The following is a 17,693-nucleotide window of genomic DNA, read 5'->3' on the forward strand; positions in this document are numbered from 1 at the left end:
AGAAGAAAGCTTTCGGTCTCGGAGTCACTCAGACACTGCTGCCGAGAGTTACAATGCTACTGTTACACTGTCAGCAAATGGAATATTTCCTCAACCAATCCTTGCTAATTAGTGATGACAAAGACAGCTAGGAATATAGGTGTGTCACTGCAGGGGCCAATATACACGTACACCTCAGAATCAACATAGGACCATAAGATATAGAAGTAGAAGTAAGGCCATTCGGCCCATTGAGACCATTCCACCATTTAATCATGGCTGATGGGCATTTCAATGCCACTTACCCGCACTCTCCCTGTATGTTTTAAAGATTAAGAATTCAATCTCTGCCTTGATTTTAATCCCAGCCTCCTCTGCGCTCCATGGCAATGAACTCCACAGGCCCCTATTCTCTGGCTGGAGAAATGTCACCTCATTCCCATTCTAAATTGACCCCCTCTAACTCTAAGGCTGTGCCCACGGGTCCTAGTATCCCCACCTAATGGCAACAACTCCCCAGCAGCCACTTTTTCTAAGCCACGTATTATTTTGTATGTTTCTATTAAATCTCCCCACAACCTTCAAAACTCCAATGAATACAATCCCAGGATCCTGAGTCGGTCATCATATGTTAGACCTACCATTCCAGGGATCATCTGCGTGAATCTGCACTGGACATGCTCCAATGCCAGGATGTCCTTCCACAACACAGCTAATGGGATGTTATACTTTATAAAATGTCACAGTGAAGGGTCACTAGACTCATCCTAACTGGTTTCTCTCCACAGATGCAAACAGACCTGCTGAGTTTCTGCCTTAGTTTCACACTGCCAGTGTCCACAGTTCTCTTGTTTTATGAGCAAGTTCCATTGGGATGTGGCGGTGAGACCACATTGTAATAGAGTGGGCAGCTTTAGTCTCATTTAAAAAGGAAGGAAACAAACCCATTAGAGAAAGTTTACAAGTGGTTTGCCCTGGGAAGGATTGGTTCAACAGATACTGAAGAAACTCAGCAGGACTAGCAGTAGCTATAGGGAGAAAATAGAGTTCTAAAATCCAATGAAAGTTTTTTTTTCAAAAGCTTGGTTATGCTGCCACTGAGACTTCGTAGAGTCCTGAACAATTTCAATATGGAAAGGACGAAATGGCCTGAACAATACGGAGCTATTTAAGACCCCACCCCCACCCATGATTGGTCAACTGTGAAAGTCACTCAATTGGGTCATAGATTGCTGCTAGACAGAAAAATCATAGGTTTTAAAAAGATAGTTGGGAAAGTGTAGAATTCAAAACAACCAAAAGAGTTAAAATCTTAAGGCTCAAGCAGATTCAAGGTGACAAATGGTCTACATCTGCACCTCTTTAGTGTATGCAACTCAACAATGCTGTATCAGTCTAACAGAGGCGTTCAATTCCCACAGTAGTGTAGGGAAGATCAGGCCCATTACTGTCTCACACAGCCTGGAAAGGAGTGTTGAGTATTAGCTACTTAAACCAAATTAACATGACCTCATTATAGTTCTGTTCGCCGAGCTGGGAATTTGTGTTGCAGACATTTCGGCCCCTGTCTAGGTGACACCCTCAGTACTTGGAAGCTTCACAGGAGGCTCCCTCTGGCATTTGTAGTGGTTTGAATCTGCAGCTTCTGGTTGTCAGTTCCAGTTGTCCATTGCAGTGGCTGGTATATTGGGTCCAGGTCAATGTGCTTGTTGATTGAATCTGTGGATGAGTGCCATGCCTCTAGGAATTCCCTGGCTGTTCTGTTTGGTTTATCCTATAGTAGTGTTGTCCCAGTTGAACTCAGTAGCCACACAGATGACAAGCAACATAAGGATAGCTGGTCATGTCATTTCATGGCTAGTTGGTGTTCATGGGTGTGGATCGTTAGCTGTCTTCCTGTTTGTCCTATGTAGTGTTTTGTACAGTCCTTGCATGGGATTTTGTACACTACTGCACAAAACATTACATAGGACAAACAGGAAGACAGCTAACGATCCGTATCCATGAACACCAACTAGCCACGAAACACGACCAGCCGTCCTTAGTAGCCACACACACAGATGACAAGCAACATGAGTTCAACTGGGACAACACTACTATTACAGGACAAGCCAAACAGAACAGCCAGGGAATTCCTAGAGGCATGGCACTCATCCACAGATTCAAACAACAAGCACATTATATTGGATCCAATATACTGACCACTGCAGTGGACACCTGGAACTGACAACCGGAAGCGACAGATACAAACCAGTATAAATGCCGGAGGAAACATCACAGAAGCACTTCACAGGAGGCTCCCAAGCACTGAGGATGTCACCTAGACAGGGGACAAAACGTCTGCAACACAAATTCCCAGCTCAGTGAACAGAACCACAACAATGAGCACCCGAGCTACAAATCTTCTCAAACTTTGAGATGATCTCACTGAGCATCTCCAGCTTCCCCAGTCGTGTGCCTCAAAGCCCAACCACAGCCTGAAATATCAGCTTGAAGCAAAAAAAAAAGGTAGCAATATTCATTAATGTGTATTGCCTGGTTGAGGTGGCAAGATATAGCCCATAGTTCCATAAGGAATGGAAACATCTTCTCAAACACAAGGGCAGGAGCACATCCATGGATAAACAGATACAACAATGAAGCAGATTAAAGCAATGTGAACCAGAGATGGTGAAAAAGCACTGTGGTGCAGTGTCCATGCAAATCATAAACATACCTCAGGGTAATGGAACCTAATGCAGTTACAGCCACAGAGAAGCTGCAAGAGATGTTCAAACATCTGATAACAGCCAGGAAGCAACCAAAGTCTATTGGCATATGCTTTCAAATATTTCAATGTATCTTCCAGCAAACAAGATTCATCTTATAGCATCTCCCTAACCTTGCCCCTGTTTAAAAAAAAGGCTGTTCTAGGGAAAGAGCACCATCTGCAAGCTGCCCTCTCACCACCAACTTGGAAAGCTACCACTAGTCATATGCAACCCCATTGCCAAAACACTCCAGCTGTTGAGGGCAGCTCAGCAAACTCAAGGAAAAACCAGGCAAGAGATGCTGGCCTGGCCAGTGATTCCCACCTCCTGGAAAAAACCAAAAACCCCCTTGGAGCAGGTCATTAGGCCCATTGAGTCCAACAGAGAACCAACGAGACTCCCCTTCCTATGCATGCCCCTGAATTTTCCATCACCAATCCATCAACACTGCACATCTTTGGACTGTGGGAGGAAAGCCACAAACAAACATTTCAGAGAATCTTAAATGAGGATATTGGAGGATATTTACATGGGGCAAAAATGCAAGCAAAGATCAATTGGGCCAAATGGCTGAGCTACTATAGTAGAATACTGTAAAGAATTCTAAAGTCTCCATGGTTGCAGAGGGCTAGGGGGAGAAAGGAAAGTGAGGTTTGAAGATGCTGGAGACCAGAATTGAAAAACATGGTGCTGGAAAAATACAGCAGGCCAGGCAGCATCCGAGGAGAATTGACATTTTGGGCATAAGCCCTTCTTCAGGGATGAGGGTGGTGAGGAGGAGGGGGGGTGGGGGAGAAAGAGGAGGGGAAAGCGGAAATGAGGAAGCTGGAAAAATCTGCATTCATCCCGTGCGGTTGGAGGGTTCCTAGGCAGAAGATGAGGCGCTCTTCCTCCAGGGTCAGGGTCTGGCGATGGAGGTGGCCAAGGACCTGCATGCCCTTGGCAGAGTGGGAGGGGGAGTTAAAGTGTTGAGCCACGGGGTGGTTGGGTTGGTTGGTGCAGGCGTCCCAGAGGTGTTCCCTGAAACGTTCCGCAAGTCGGCAGCTTGTCTCCCTAGTGTAGAGGGCTCCAAGTAAAGGCAGGGGTTCAGGAGGACTCACCTGCACAGTATCCTCAGCTGGTAGACAATAAAAAAAACAAGGTCACATGCTCAGCACAAATGTAAGAGAATGCCTTTATTTAATCCACCATGTAGTAACTCTTGCACTCAAGGTCAAGAATTGCTCATTTAAAAACAAAAAACATTTTCCAGAGACCAAGCAGCAACTAAGCCTCAGCACTTGGGAGAGTGTAGCACCTTTGGTCTCCCTGACCTAAAAGCTTGGTCCACAGTCATATCACCATTAGCGATTTTCAGCAACAGTTTCTCCACCTGGAAACACACAATTCAAATGATAGAGATTAAAAACAAACCGTGGTCAGCAGTCAGTGCACTACATTGGGTAGCTTTCCACTGCCCTCACCCCTCAGGATTACCAACAGGTTACAGATTTCCAATTAGCACTGCAAGCTTAAAAAGCCACTTAATAGGCAACGTCTGCTGACTCAGGAGCTAGATTCCTGAGAAACAGACAGCCAGTTGCTAACTAGAGCATGTTTGAGGGGCAACATTAAAAATCTGAACGGCTACACAGCCATCTGGAAGAGACGAGACTCCGGAGAAATAGTGGACAGATAGTAACTAGTGTCCCCGTTGAGAATGTTTGGATTTTGTATTTAATGCTAAATAACTTTCCTTGCTGGTTTCACATTTCATGAAAACTGACCACCTGGAAACCCTCAATGCTATTTAAAAAGTAGCACTCAGTACAAACTAGTTTTAAAAAAAAGTGTTAGTTAAAAATCAAGCCAGACAGTTTGTCTTTTGTGTTCATGGGAAGGGTGGGTCACTGGTTAGGCCAGTATTTTTGCCCATCCTTTGTTATAGAGGTCAGTCACATGGCTGTGGGTCTGGAGTCAGAGGTCAGATTAAGCAAGGATAGCAGATTTCTTTCCCAAAAGGACAGTTTTGATGGGAAAATCCCATCTTAGTAATAGTTTTGTGATCATTGGACTCAATTCTGGATTTGTTTGTTTTAATTCAAATCCTGCCATGGTAGTTGGAACTCTGGTGTCCAGGGCATTACAAGTTGTGATAATACCAGGAGATTACCAACTTCTCTGGAGCAAGGTGGGACTTGAACCCAGGCCAAATACTCACCCTTTATCCAATAGAGGGAAGTCTGGGGACTACCAATTTCAACTTTAAGCTACAAGCATTTGAAGTGTAAGATGCTACAAGTCTGTGAGCAAGTAATGGAAAGTAGGATTTGGACTAAAGGGCTTCTTTCCATACTGTATGAAAAGAGTATTACAAATTCCTTCACCCAAAAATCACCAGAGTTTCAAATGGTAGTGTAGAATGGAGTTAAAGTCAGTCCCATAGAACAATGGGTCAATAGGGGGCCAGAACTAGCTTAAAAATAGTGACCTTCTTCAATGAATTCACTAGTAAAATAGTGCCCCTGTCATAATGAAAGCCCTTGCCAAAATCAAAACTAGACTACACCCAATGCTTCTCATCTCACTTCGACCCACACCCAGATAGTGTCAGGAATATTGACCATGATTGTTAACTACTGGATTAGTGGTGCTGGAAGAACACAGCAGTTCAGGCAGCATCCAACGAGCAGCGAAATCGACATTTCGGGCAAAGCCCTTCCTCAGGAATAAAGGCAGTGAGCCTGAAGCATGGAGAGATAATACTCTCAACAAACAGTATTTCAATTCCATCTCAATGATTGTCAACAGTCAGGCTTTCTAGGAAGAGAGTCTAAAACAGAATGAAAAACATCATTTAACAGGGGCTTCTTTAAAAAAAACCATGGCTAACTTAAATGGGCATGTGAATTTAAAATCCTCAGTTACTATCATCTAAAAAGATCAGTTACTAAATTTAAGTCTCACTTGCATATTAAGGCAACCGAATGGAGATGGATGGTGTCTAGACTAAACTTCAAAGCCATTCTCAGACAATTAGACATCATTTTCTGGGTGCATACAAATCGCTGCTTTGTATCTCAAGAGTGAAGTACCCACTTTCAAAAGAGACTTCTCAAAATGAGCAACTTGGTCCCATGAAGGCTCTTGTGGCACACAGTGGTAGTGTCCCTCCCTCTGGAGGAGGAAAAGCTTGAACCAGAGTCTCCTGGCCCAGGAGGTGGGCCATACATTCCTAAACAGGTTAGAGCAAGATCAAGTGTCCCACTGGCAAAGAGCCCAACCTTTATCTTCCCTGGTTGGCAGGTGCAAGCAGAAGAGATTAATGGAAGTTTCTCTACTCTTATCTCCATTCAGCATTTAGGGAGAGGCAGCAGACCTCAGTTGAGCATCCTTGAGTGGATATTGCAGAGAGGCCACCACAGAAGTAACCCCCAAAATAAGGGGCAGTGGGGGTTATAGCCTAATGGGAAGCTTGCTGTGCACTAGCAAGCACACTTGGGGCTGTCTACAAGTCAGGAGTTCCCAACCCAAATTCTTCCAGGACGGTGGTCACCTTTGTTGCGTAGCCCTTATCCTCCTGTGGAGAGTATCGGCTGAATGTTGTTCGCTTTGACCTGGAATCACAGATGCAAGAGGAGAGCACGTTAACACATGTAGCTTCCTCGACATCTTCATTAAGCAGTTACATTCCATAACCTAGCCAAATGAGCCAGAGGCAGGTCTACAGAGTTGTCATTAGATTACTTGATTAATCAAGTGGAACAACCTTACGGGATGAATGGCCTGTGTTCTAACAGGTCACTGCAGTGCCTTGTAGCAGGGTTGGATTGTGCAAGATCACTTAGATAAACAAAAATCTAATTCCTGCTAAGAATCACCACATTTGGAGGAAAACTAGAAAGTCAAAAAACAGAAGGGGGGGGGTGGCGGTAGAGAAAAGATAACATGACTGCAGTTTTCATATAACACCAGGCATCAGTAAGAGATTTTTTTTTAGTAGTACAGCTTATGGATTAATGAGCCAGGCCAGCACAAGGTCAAGTGCATTGACCCGGCACACTGACCAAGCAGCAGAAAATGCCCAGTCAGTAAACCCACAGTAAACCAGAGCCTCCTCTGGAAGCATGGAATTGGGCGTCCTTTGAAAATAGACATTTGTGTTGTAAGTTAAATGATGGGGTGTGGGGGTGGGGGCAGGTACATGCAGCACAGAGGTGTGCAGTTCTGGCAAGCCAGATCAACGCCATGGGTTTGGTGTTTTACCTGTTTAAAAATAGTTACAAGGTTGATATTACAGCACAGTGAGTGACTCTGGATGGACAGCAGACTAACCACAAGACAATGTTGGAACTCTTCCTGGATGTTTTTATACACCAAGGCCTTTCAACATTTAAATTTGAAATCCATACAGAAGTTTAACTTGGAATGGTGAGATTTAAACAATGGCTAGACTATAGAGGTTTGAATGGGACCATCATCCACCTAGCAGGAGGTTGAAGGAAGAGAAATAGTTCATGGATGTTTTCAGACAACAGATTTACAGAGGACCACATCACAGGTATCCATCTCCCAACACAGTGCCTGTTCAAGTGTCTCTTTGACCAGTTTGGTACAAAGCCAGGTTTAATTCCTACACTGGCTGAGATTACCATGAAGGGTGTCTCCTTTTCGGTCTCTCCCCTGACCAGAGAGGTGGTGATCCTCAGTTGAAAGCACTAGTCTTCCCTGGTTCTTTGGTAAGAAACGTGATCCTGTCTCTGTAGGGAGTGGGCCCCAAACCCAGCACCTTGCCTATACCACCTTTTCTGAATAGTCTAAAGGGAGAGGCAGGTCCATAGAGGCAGAAAAAATGGTTACTGGATGTTTATTGGAAAACAATGCTGTACACCCAGACAATTAACAATCATTTTACACAGACTAAGACAATGACAGTATCCCTGTGACTTAGTCAAATGCCAGAAAATGGTACCTTCATTAAAACATCTAGTAATGGAATCTTAGGTCAGAATTACCTGCTGTAGGAAGGGAAGTAACAACCTATAAAAGTAAAAAGAAAAAATTCAGTCAACTCAGTTGGCCAGTTTTTTCTGTTGAGCTGATGTCCCCCACTCTGATCACCTAGTTCTTACTGCACAGGGTGGGGAGGTGATTGAGGAGAGAGAGAAATTGGGCTGATTCAGCAGCAGGATCTGACCCAGAGCATGGGTCAACCAAGATTCTGAATCCCAAAATAGGTTGAAAGTCTGAATTCATGAGAACTTTTATCAAAACCATTAGCTTTGAAGAAACAGACTATGGTATTTCCCACTTTACAAGTGAAGGACAGAACACGGTCTTGGTAAAGCCCAAGATAGTGAAAGACTGGAATTTTAGTTGTGTGGGGAGCTTGTGAAATTCCCATCATGCTCCATGGAGTGAAATTGCTTGGGAAAACTCTACTGGGCAGGTCAGCTGCCTGGAGCCTTCTAAAGTCTCTACTCAAAAATAGATACTGGAAGGTTCTACAGAATCTATACACGTGCCTGCCTGACTCCAGAGTATTCAGCTGACAGCACATCCCAGGAACACTCCATCGCTTCCAGTTGGAGGGAACACACCAATCCACTCACCCAACCAGCTTACTCAGGAAACTTTCCCCTCCCCATCCCCAATACAGATACTGCATTGATCACCTTGCAATCTGATAGCTTTTCACCCATTAGCACCCTGCTTACCCTTTACCAGCAACTGTCAAAGGGACTGGCAGGACCTTTAAAAGGTTAGAGGGTAATAGGGAGGGGGAATTTTGCCTCCCTTTGATAGTCCTGGGCTCAGTTCGAACTGTCATAATGGGAGTACAGCTCTACAGCTGAGGGAAGCTTAGAGTGGAATCACCCCAGATGCAAATCCCTCAGAACAAGACCCAGAGATTCTGACCTGTTCATAGGGCTAGGACTGGATTATCAGGAATCAGGCTGTGTATCAATCTAATTCTCAGGTCAGACCTGAATTGTAGCCCTTCATAGCTACTCTTTTTGGGAGAAGCAGCATAGATATTTGGAAGTTTTTAAAATCACTGCTCTTTAACACATTAAAAATCATACCAACCCAATGTGCTTTCTCTCTCAAATGAGAGTCAGCAAGTTGCAAAATAACTCCACTAAGCACTTGAGCTACTCAATTTGATCAAGTTAACACTGGAATTTAACATTGGTCACCATACTGCCCCTTTAAATGCAGGAATAGCAGACTGAATTTCAGAAGAGTTACCGAGATCGCAGGTAGGAAAGTTCTTGGAAAGGAGATTACTTTAAGAAACAACAGACTCGGCGAAACATTAACGCAGTGTTAAAAGCAATTATTCACCCACATGCAACCTCCGGGCAGGCTCATCTTGTATTTTGTTCCAAAAGCAGGACTTTCTCCTGCTTCACCCAATGGAAGCAATTACCTGAATGTTCTTGGGAAGGGGAAGTCTGCATTGCAGAGTTCTTCACTTGATTTCTGGAGAGGAGGACATAAAGTTAGAGGCAACTCTAGGAATGTTAAGTACCAGTTATGTACCAAGTTGACCAGAATGAGAAGTTATTTTGACTTGGAAATTCCACTGACATTACAACATTTACCACGTCCTGTTTGCTCCGTATCCTTATTAGTCCTCTTGGGGGAAAAAAGGGAGTGTATAATAGGATAGGTTTGTTACCAGAGAGGATTTAATAAAGATTTTGTGGGGGATGTATGGAAGTGGTAGTGGGACTGTTACTGGAATAACAGACAAGCAATGCCCTGGGTTCAAGCTTCACCCTAGAAGAGGGATTTCAATTTAATAAAATCTGGAATTGAAAGTTTAAGAACTGAAGCTGTTGTAAAAACCCATCTGATTCATTAGACGTCCATTCAGGGAGGGAGGGACAGACAGACAGACAGACAAAGACCCCCCCCCCCCCCCAAAAGAGTCAAAACCACAGAATCTTCTTCACCTACTGGAGGCTGGTGCCGCAAGGACAATAAGCTACCTAAAAACAAAACCAAAAAAGGCAGCAGCCAATATCACAGCTTACGCAAAGCATCCAGACACCACTATAGCTGATGATGTTCTGTCCTATCAGGACAAACCCAGCAGAGGTGGTGTACAGAGTCAGGAGGGAGCTGCCCTGGGAGTATTCAGCATTGACCCTGGTCCTCATAACGTCAGGTTAATCCCAAGCAAGGAAACCTCCAGCTGATCAAGCTGTACTCCCTTGGAGGAAGCAAAGAGGGTGGGGGGGTTTCAATGTCCACCACCAGAAGTAGTTCAGCAGCAGTACCACTGATCGAGCTGGTCAGGTCCTAAAGGACTAGCTGCTAGACTAGGTCTGCAGCAGATCGGGAGGGAACCAAAAAGGGAAAAACATACCTGACGACCTCTACCAACCTGCCAGCTACAGACACCTCTCCATTACAGTATCATTACAGAGACTGTTGCACAATCCTTGGAGGCAAAGTCTACCTTCACATTGAGAATAACGTCCGCATTGTGTAGCACTACCACTGTGCTAATGGGAGAGACTTCAAACAGATCTGCAACTTGAGATTGGGTATCCATGAGGTGCTGGGGGCCAACACCAGTAGAATTGCACTCCAGCACGATCTGTAGCCTCATGGCCTGGCATATCCCCCACTCAACCTTTACCATCCAGTCAGGGGATCAACTGTAGTTTAATGGAGAGCGCAGGTGTGCAGTCCAGGAGCAGCACAGCATACAGAGGTGGTGATAGTCCTGTTGGTCGTTTCACCAGGTTCAGAAAGTCAAAACCTTGGAAGCAGCGAGAGCACTAATCAATTTTCTAACCCACAGATCAGATCTAATTTCTGCAGTTCTACTGCATCCAGTGTGGAACAAATCAAACAATTCACTAGAAAAAGGAGGCTCCATGAACATCCCCCTCAATGAGGCAGAGCTGAACGCATGGTTCGTCTTCAGCCAATTCAAAGAACATTTGATCAAGAATGAGTTGGAGGCACCAGAACCTGCTAAGACTATGGGCCCTGACATCATCTTACAGTAGGATTGAAGTTTATGGCAACTAAAACAAACAAATAGCAATACTTTTAACAAACCAGAAAGAAATGGAGAATGGGAGAGAGTTTCATGAAAGCAACAACATGCTAAGGTCAGAGACTGAAGAACTGCAAAGTGCTGCAGAGGCCAGCAAGCAGAGCTGTTTTTACAGTAACCCTCAGGAGGTCACATTGCAGAATTATACACTGTAGCTGAGAGAGAGAGAGAGAGAGAGAGATCAGTGACAACTTTACAGCATGATCAGATAAGGGATCAATTTCAAGACTTTTAAAAATCTTATTTGCTTTGTAATTATGTGACAACAAGTGGGTAGGGTGAGTGTATGGTGTTTTATGGAGATTTGTCTTATAAAAAAAACCGAGATAAATTCTCAGAGCAATAAGACTGAGAACAGCTTTTCAACAAAGTGAGGAGTTTTTTGGTATTTTCCAGGTCTACAGATTAAAGGGGCAGAGATGGCTTTTTGTAGAGCGATGTGCTGTCAGCTGTGGGAGATCAGGAAGAGTTTGGTTGCAAACCCTGTTGAATTGTATAGATCAGTTGGAGCAGTTACCGGCAATGAGGAATTAACAGGAGCAAGGGGGGTGACAGATGGCAGTTATAGGAAGGGAGAAAAACTGCAGATATGGTCAGGGGGATGGATTACCACCAGGTAGGATGGAGAGGGAAGCAGCTAGTGCAAGACTCTCCTGTGGCTATCCCCAAACAAGTATGGAAAATGTAGGGTGTGGACTCTGGGGAATGCCACACAGCCAGGTTTTAGAGACTGGCTCTATGTACCATCAGGTACAAGAAATTTGTTGTGATAGGAGACTAGTCAGACAGTTCTGCAGTCAAAAAGGGGCATCAGAATGGTGTTGCCTCCCTGGTGCCATGATCAAGGCTATCGTGGAGTGATTGCAGAATATTCTCGAAGGTGAGGATGACCACCTAGGGGAGGTTGGTGTACATGATGGAACTAACAACCTAGGAAGAGAAAAGGATGAGGTTTGAGAGATACAGGACATTCAGCTGAGGTTAAAGAGTAGGTCAGTGTGTAGTAATGTTTGTATTACTACAAGAGATAGTGGGAAAAGAGACAAATCTGAGGTTAGTACAGTAACTAAGGTGCACAAGTCAAATAGTCACGGCAGGAAAGAGTATGACAAAGTGTAGGACTCAAATGGCATTGGAATCAATGCAACAGGTAAAGCAGAAGAACTCAGGGTACAAGTGGTGATGTGGGACTGGGATAACACAGAAATTACAGACCGGATCAGGGATGGACAGGACTGACAGCTTCATGTTGCAGGGTATAGCTGCTATAGGAGGCATAGCAAGGGGGTTGTAGCCCTCCTCCCCCTCCCCCCCACACCTCCAAGAGTGCAGAGGGAGTGACAGTCAGTTAAGGACATGTTACATTAGAGTTATATTTAGAATATTCCGGAGAGAATTTCCACCCCAATAGCCAGACCTGAGAAACCATGGGAGATGATCACCTTTACAGTACAGTATCCCAATAGCCAGCAGGAAATGGAAAAGCAAGTGAGGACTGTCATGAAAGAAACATGGGGCCTTGAGCTTTCCAAACAGATAGACTGCCAGAATGTTAACAGCTCGGATGGAGAGAAACTTGTTGAGCGTACAAGAAAATTCTGATTAAGTATGTGGATGTACACAGAGGAGGAAAAGCTGACCTACTCTTGGGGAAAAGACAGGGCAAGTGATGGAGGGGTCAGTGGGGGAGCACTTGGTGGCCAGTGACCATAATTCTATTAGTTTTAAAAAAAAAAGTGATGGAAAAGGATAGACTAGATCTAAAAAGTTGAAGTTCAAATTGGAGGAAGGCCAGTTTCAATTGTATTAGGAGTGGTCAAAAGTTGATTGGGCAGGACATTATGCAGGTAAATAGGATGGTTGGAAAATGGGAAACATCAAATGGAGGTAATGAGAGTCCAGAGACATTATGTTCCTGCTTGTGCAATCAGTCCACATCTCACACACTGTTCATCATGCACACCTTGTCTGATGCTGCAACAGTACATGCCCAAATGCAGCAAGATTTGACAATATCCAGGTTTGACAAGTCTGTGGGGTAGGCAATCTCCAAGTGGAAATCCAATTGTCAGCTGATGTTGCTAATAATTCCTCACGACCAGCCTCCTGAGGGAGGCTTTCAACCAGCAACTGAGTTGGACCAGGCCCAATAAAGTGGCTACAAGAGCAGGTCAGAGGCTAGAAATCTCGCAGCCAGCAACTCCCCTCATACCCCAAAGCCTGTCCACCACGCAGGCCCAAGTCAAGAGCGTGATGGCATATTCTCCACTTGCCTGGAGAAGTGCAGCCCCAACACCACTCGGGAAGCGTGGCACTACTACAACCCCTGCTAGATTGCTGCTACTGAGCCTCTATGGTGGAGGGAGTGGCTGTGGTGCCAGTGTGCACCAGCTACAAGATGTACTGCAGAAATTCAAATGCTGTTTTGGACAGCAACTTCCAAACCCACAAGCTCTACCAGAAAGGAAATAAGCAGTAGATACTCAGGAACATCAACAGCAAGTTGCTCCTCAGCATCCGGTCTTGGAACTACACTGCTGCTCCTTCCGTGTCACTGGGTCAAACATCCTGGCAATTCCCCCCCCCCCCCCCCCCTTCCAATGACATGGGGATCAGCAGCAGTAGCTCACCACCACCTCAGGCACAATCAGGAATGGGCAGTAAGTGCCAGCCCAACCACATTCCAGAGAGGTACATGGAGTAGTAATAAAGACTTATCCAACCTCTGTCTTCCTCCTTCTTTGGGACAGGCTCCCCACACTGTGCACGTTACCCCACACAACTACAGCCAGCAGGCTTTGGGAAATCCTCTTAAAAACATCCTGTAAAAAAGATAAAGGATGGGGAGCAGTCTGACCTTGCCAAGCAAAGCAGCTGGCAACATATCCCCAGGAAGTTAAGGGACTAAAATGCAGGCTGCTAAAGACATATTCTAAATCACACAGACTGAGCAAACATTTACCAACGCTGGAGAGACCACCCCCCAATGGTTATGGTGACCATCCATTGCCATACGGCAGACCAGAATGGTCAGCAACAACAATACCAAACTCCCTGAGCATGCCCTTAACTATTACCAACAGACAGCCCTCAACAGATCCAGAAACTCGAGCATCCCATGTACCAATGGGTATTGTGACAACCTGCAGCCTTACAATTGGAAGCACTCTGCACAGATCCTGTTGTCCTCCAGGTGGGGTGGAGTCACCACGGCTGCTGGGATCAAGTGGAACGGGATGAGCAAGTCTCCAGCAGCAACCAGTATCTGGCCATTCTTCAGGGTCAGGGGGTACAGAGGCTGGCCAGGAGTAATAATCTCTATCCCATGAACGACACACCAGCTAGAGTCACCTGATGGGGGAGGGGAGAACAGAGAGGGGGAGAGAAAGAACGCATCAGTCACCTGATGGGTAATGGGGGGGGGGGGGGGGGGGGGTTGTGGGGGAAAGAGGACAGTCAGAGGGAGAGGGGGAGGGAGCATTTCACCTGATTTATAGTTTCTATTCCAAACAAACTTAAAAAAGTCAGATTGGATTATTCGAGTCAGAGTTAAATATACTTGACAGTAAAGTCAAAGATGTACAGCACAAACTGTACAACTTGACTATACTGACCAGGTATGGTAAATTAATCTAGTCTCATGTGTTAGTACTTGGCCCATACCCCACTAAACCTTTTCTATTCATATACCCATCCAGATACCTTTGAAATCTGTAATTGCATCAGTTGCTTCTAGTTTCTAGGCTCCCACCCCAACATGTAGATTTTAAAGTCAGATTTTTAAAATCCGCAACTAAATGCACCAGCCTTAGTGACTCAATGTGTATCAGCAGGTTGGAGAGGACAGCATTGACTTCACATGGTTCACTGTCTAGAGCCACTTGCAGCTGTTTCTATTGCTGACAATGACCCTGAATCTACCAGTGCTCCAGGACAAGAAACTCCAGAGTCCTGGGACTCAAAGGCTGCATGCTTCAGGTGCACTACACACCTGCATTTCCAAAACATTTGATGGTTTGTCAGAGTCACAGAGTGAGGTATATAGCACAGAAGCAGACCCTTCAGTCCACCTTGTCCTTGCTGACCAGATATGGTAAATTACTCCATTCTCATTTGCCAGCATTTGCTGCATATCCCTCTAAACTCTTCCTACTCTCATACCCATCCAGATGTCTTTTAAACGTTGCTCATTCCATAAGTGACAACCCCCTGTATGAAAAAGTTGTTCCTTGGGGCACAAATCTTTGTCTCACCTTAACCTATGCCCTTGTGTTTTGGACACTGCACACACCCCCAAAACCAGGGAAAGACCCCTCATTTACTTTAGCCATGCCACTCAATTTTATAAACTTCTAAAAAAGGTCACCCCCCAGCCTTCAACATTTCAGCATTGTTAGGCTATAGCCTAACTTCAGCCCCTCAAAGTGTACCCCTCAGCCCAGCTTCCTGAAGCACTCACTCAGGATTCGACCCTGCTCTGGAACTTGGCAGCAGGAAGCAGTGTCATGACTCTGCTCAGACTTGTCTCCACTTGGAGAGATTATTTCTTCCTTTATCACAAGGGGAAGAGGAGATATTGTCTGAGAAGACAAAAAAACCACAGTCAGTTAACAGCTTTAGAATCCTGGCACACCAACATAGGCCATTCAGCCCATTGAATCCACACTTGCTCTCTGAAGAGCATCCCACCCTGACCCACCCCCTGCATTCCCCAGGCTAACCCACTTATGGGCAATTTAGCATGGCTAATCCACCAGACTAGCACAGTTTAGGATTGAGAGAGGAAACTCTCAGACAGAACATGCAGACTCCACACAGAGACACTTGAAGGCAGAATCAAAGCCAGGTCCCTGGTGCTGTGAGGCAGCAGTGCTAACCATTGAACCCCTTGTGCCATCCCTACTGTCAGATCAGACACTACCCTGAGTGTTAGGCCCAGGGAGACATGGATTATGTTCACTTGGAGAGGAGGGTCAAAGAGGTTACAACCTCAGTTCAAAGTGATCCCCATGAGTTACTGGGACAAACAAGTTGTTTTCTTTAAAAAAGGACTTTGGGAATTTAGTTAAATTCCAAAAAAAAAAGCAGACTCTGGTTGGATCCTAAAGTGTAGGAGCCCTTAACTGTCCATTTAGTGGCAGGTTGTTTTATATTCCAATCTAACAATAAAGAAGAGCTACCCCATGTTCCAGTGGGCAGTAGACATTTAAACTATTTAAACGCAGTCTCCGAATGCTGCTTCAGCCCATGTCAGCCACATTACTCAGGGCGGGGGCGCAAAGTCAGGTCAGGGGTACAGATAGAGATATCCCAGTGAGCAGTCATTGCATCAGCCTTTATAGTGTGCACTTTCTGCAGAAACCCATCAGCTACACACCTATGTGGCACATCAAGTTTGAGAAGGTGCTATATGAATGAAAGTTTCACATTTCAACAAGAGCCAGACAGGCTGATTCAATATTAACTTGGTTAATGTTGTGTAGTGTCGAGACGTTTGGCTAGTGCGTTTGACAGGTGCAGACCATCCAAGGCCAACTGATCAAGTCAGTAGAACACAACACTAACTAGTCACCAGAAATAAGCTGCTTTTGTATGCTAGGAAAGTATAAAACATTTAAGCAAAATGTTTAACAGGCTTAAAAACTAATTGCCCTTGTTGAATCCTTTACCAAGGACAGCTGGTCAAGATTAGATTCCCTACATTGTGGAAACAGGCCCTTCAGCCCAACAAGTCCACACCAACCCTCTGGACAGCAACCTACCCAGACTCATTCCCTTACCCTATAATTTACCCTGACTAATGCAGCTAATTTATGGGCAATTTAACATGGCTAATCCACCTGACCTGCACATCTTTGGATCGAGAGAGGAAACCAGAGCACACAGAGGAAACCCACACAGACACAGAGCGTACAAACTCTGCACAGCCTGAGGCTGGAATCTAACCCAGGTCCCGAGCACTGAGGCACCATGCCACCCACAAGATTGTTAAACTGTGCCTTATACTTCCCCCATAAGAGGAAGGAAGGGGCAGAGCTCCAAAATCTTGCCATTTCAAGCAAACCTGCTGGATTATGACTTGGTATCATTTGATTGGACCCTCATCCACCCCAGTCCAACACTGGCATCTCTACATTTATTAACACACATTCAGCCTAACACTATCTTAAAAAGACACTTACCTCATCTGTAACAGGTTCCTTAATACATGCAGATAGCCGTGAAATCAGATCAACATTCTGAGGATTAGAGTACATTTATTGCTCATTAACTGATGATTTTGAAAACAAGCTAAATAACCTTAGATCACACCAGTAAAGGCAGCAACTTCAAAAATTGTGTAGAAACATGCCAAAACTCAAGACAAGCAGTAGAGATAACAAATTCGTATCTCCCACCCCCCAGCTTCACCTCAGGAAGGTTATATACCCTGACCCACATCACTCTAGTTAGTGACTCCAGGTTAAAGCCCATGTTCAGTACAGAGGAAGCAGCAAGCACTCAGAGGTTCCAAATCTTCAGGAAGATTAACTCTGAGCCCCCAACTCTCCTCCAAGTACAGCTCCAAGAGAGTAAGGGAACCCTCATTCCCAGGGACGAACAAGGCCTCACTACCTTGCCACCAGCCTTCAAGCCCAGTTTTTTACAAAGCTTCTGCAGCTGCTGTCGCTTAAGGTGTAAAAGTCCTACTGGTGATTCGCAGGCTAGTAAACGTGCATAATTATCCATCTCAAACCTTCCTTAGCCTCCAACTCCTGCCTACGACCACAATTTATTGAGAGGAAAGGGCAGCCAATCAGGAGCAATTTGACTCTGCAATTCTCTCTTTCTGCAATTAGTGCAAACAAGGGCCATCATTTCCATACCCAGTTACTCCTCCCTCCCTCCCACTCTGGGTCGTCACT

General features: G+C 45.1%; 1 protein-coding gene across 1 annotated transcript; it reads right to left on the bottom strand.

Moving 5' to 3' along the window:
- Positions 1-3,919: 3,919 nt before the first annotated feature.
- Positions 3,920-17,045, bottom strand: LOC140455099 (uncharacterized). Its single transcript, XM_072549762.1, has 7 exons — positions 16,971-17,045; positions 15,248-15,368; positions 13,944-14,139; positions 9,142-9,194; positions 7,724-7,748; positions 6,265-6,325; positions 3,920-4,101 (listed from the first exon to the last, which is right to left on the bottom strand). The coding sequence occupies exons 1-7, from the start codon at positions 17,043-17,045 to the stop codon at positions 4,003-4,005; spliced, it is 630 nt and encodes a 209-aa protein (XP_072405863.1). The 3' UTR covers positions 3,920-4,002.
- Positions 17,046-17,693: the final 648 nt, after the last annotated feature.

Source organism: Chiloscyllium punctatum, chromosome 30 (assembly GCF_047496795.1).
Source record: "Chiloscyllium punctatum isolate Juve2018m chromosome 30, sChiPun1.3, whole genome shotgun sequence".
Lineage (NCBI taxonomy): Eukaryota > Metazoa > Chordata > Chondrichthyes > Orectolobiformes > Hemiscylliidae > Chiloscyllium > Chiloscyllium punctatum.

Bases quoted from the DNA above. Each gene is read 5' to 3' on its own strand.
- LOC140455099 (XM_072549762.1), bottom strand. From the start codon at position 17,045: ATGTACTCTAATCCTCAGAATGTTGATCTGATTTCACGGCTATCTGCA. The intron at 15,369-16,970 runs GTAAGTGTCTTT...TTGTCTTCTCAG, and splicing joins AGGAACCTGTTACAGATGAG to ACAATATCTCCTCTTCCCCT. The intron at 4,102-6,264 runs GTGACCACCGTC...GTGTGTTTCCAG, and splicing joins ATAAGGGCTACGCAACAAAG to GTGGAGAAACTGTTGCTGAA.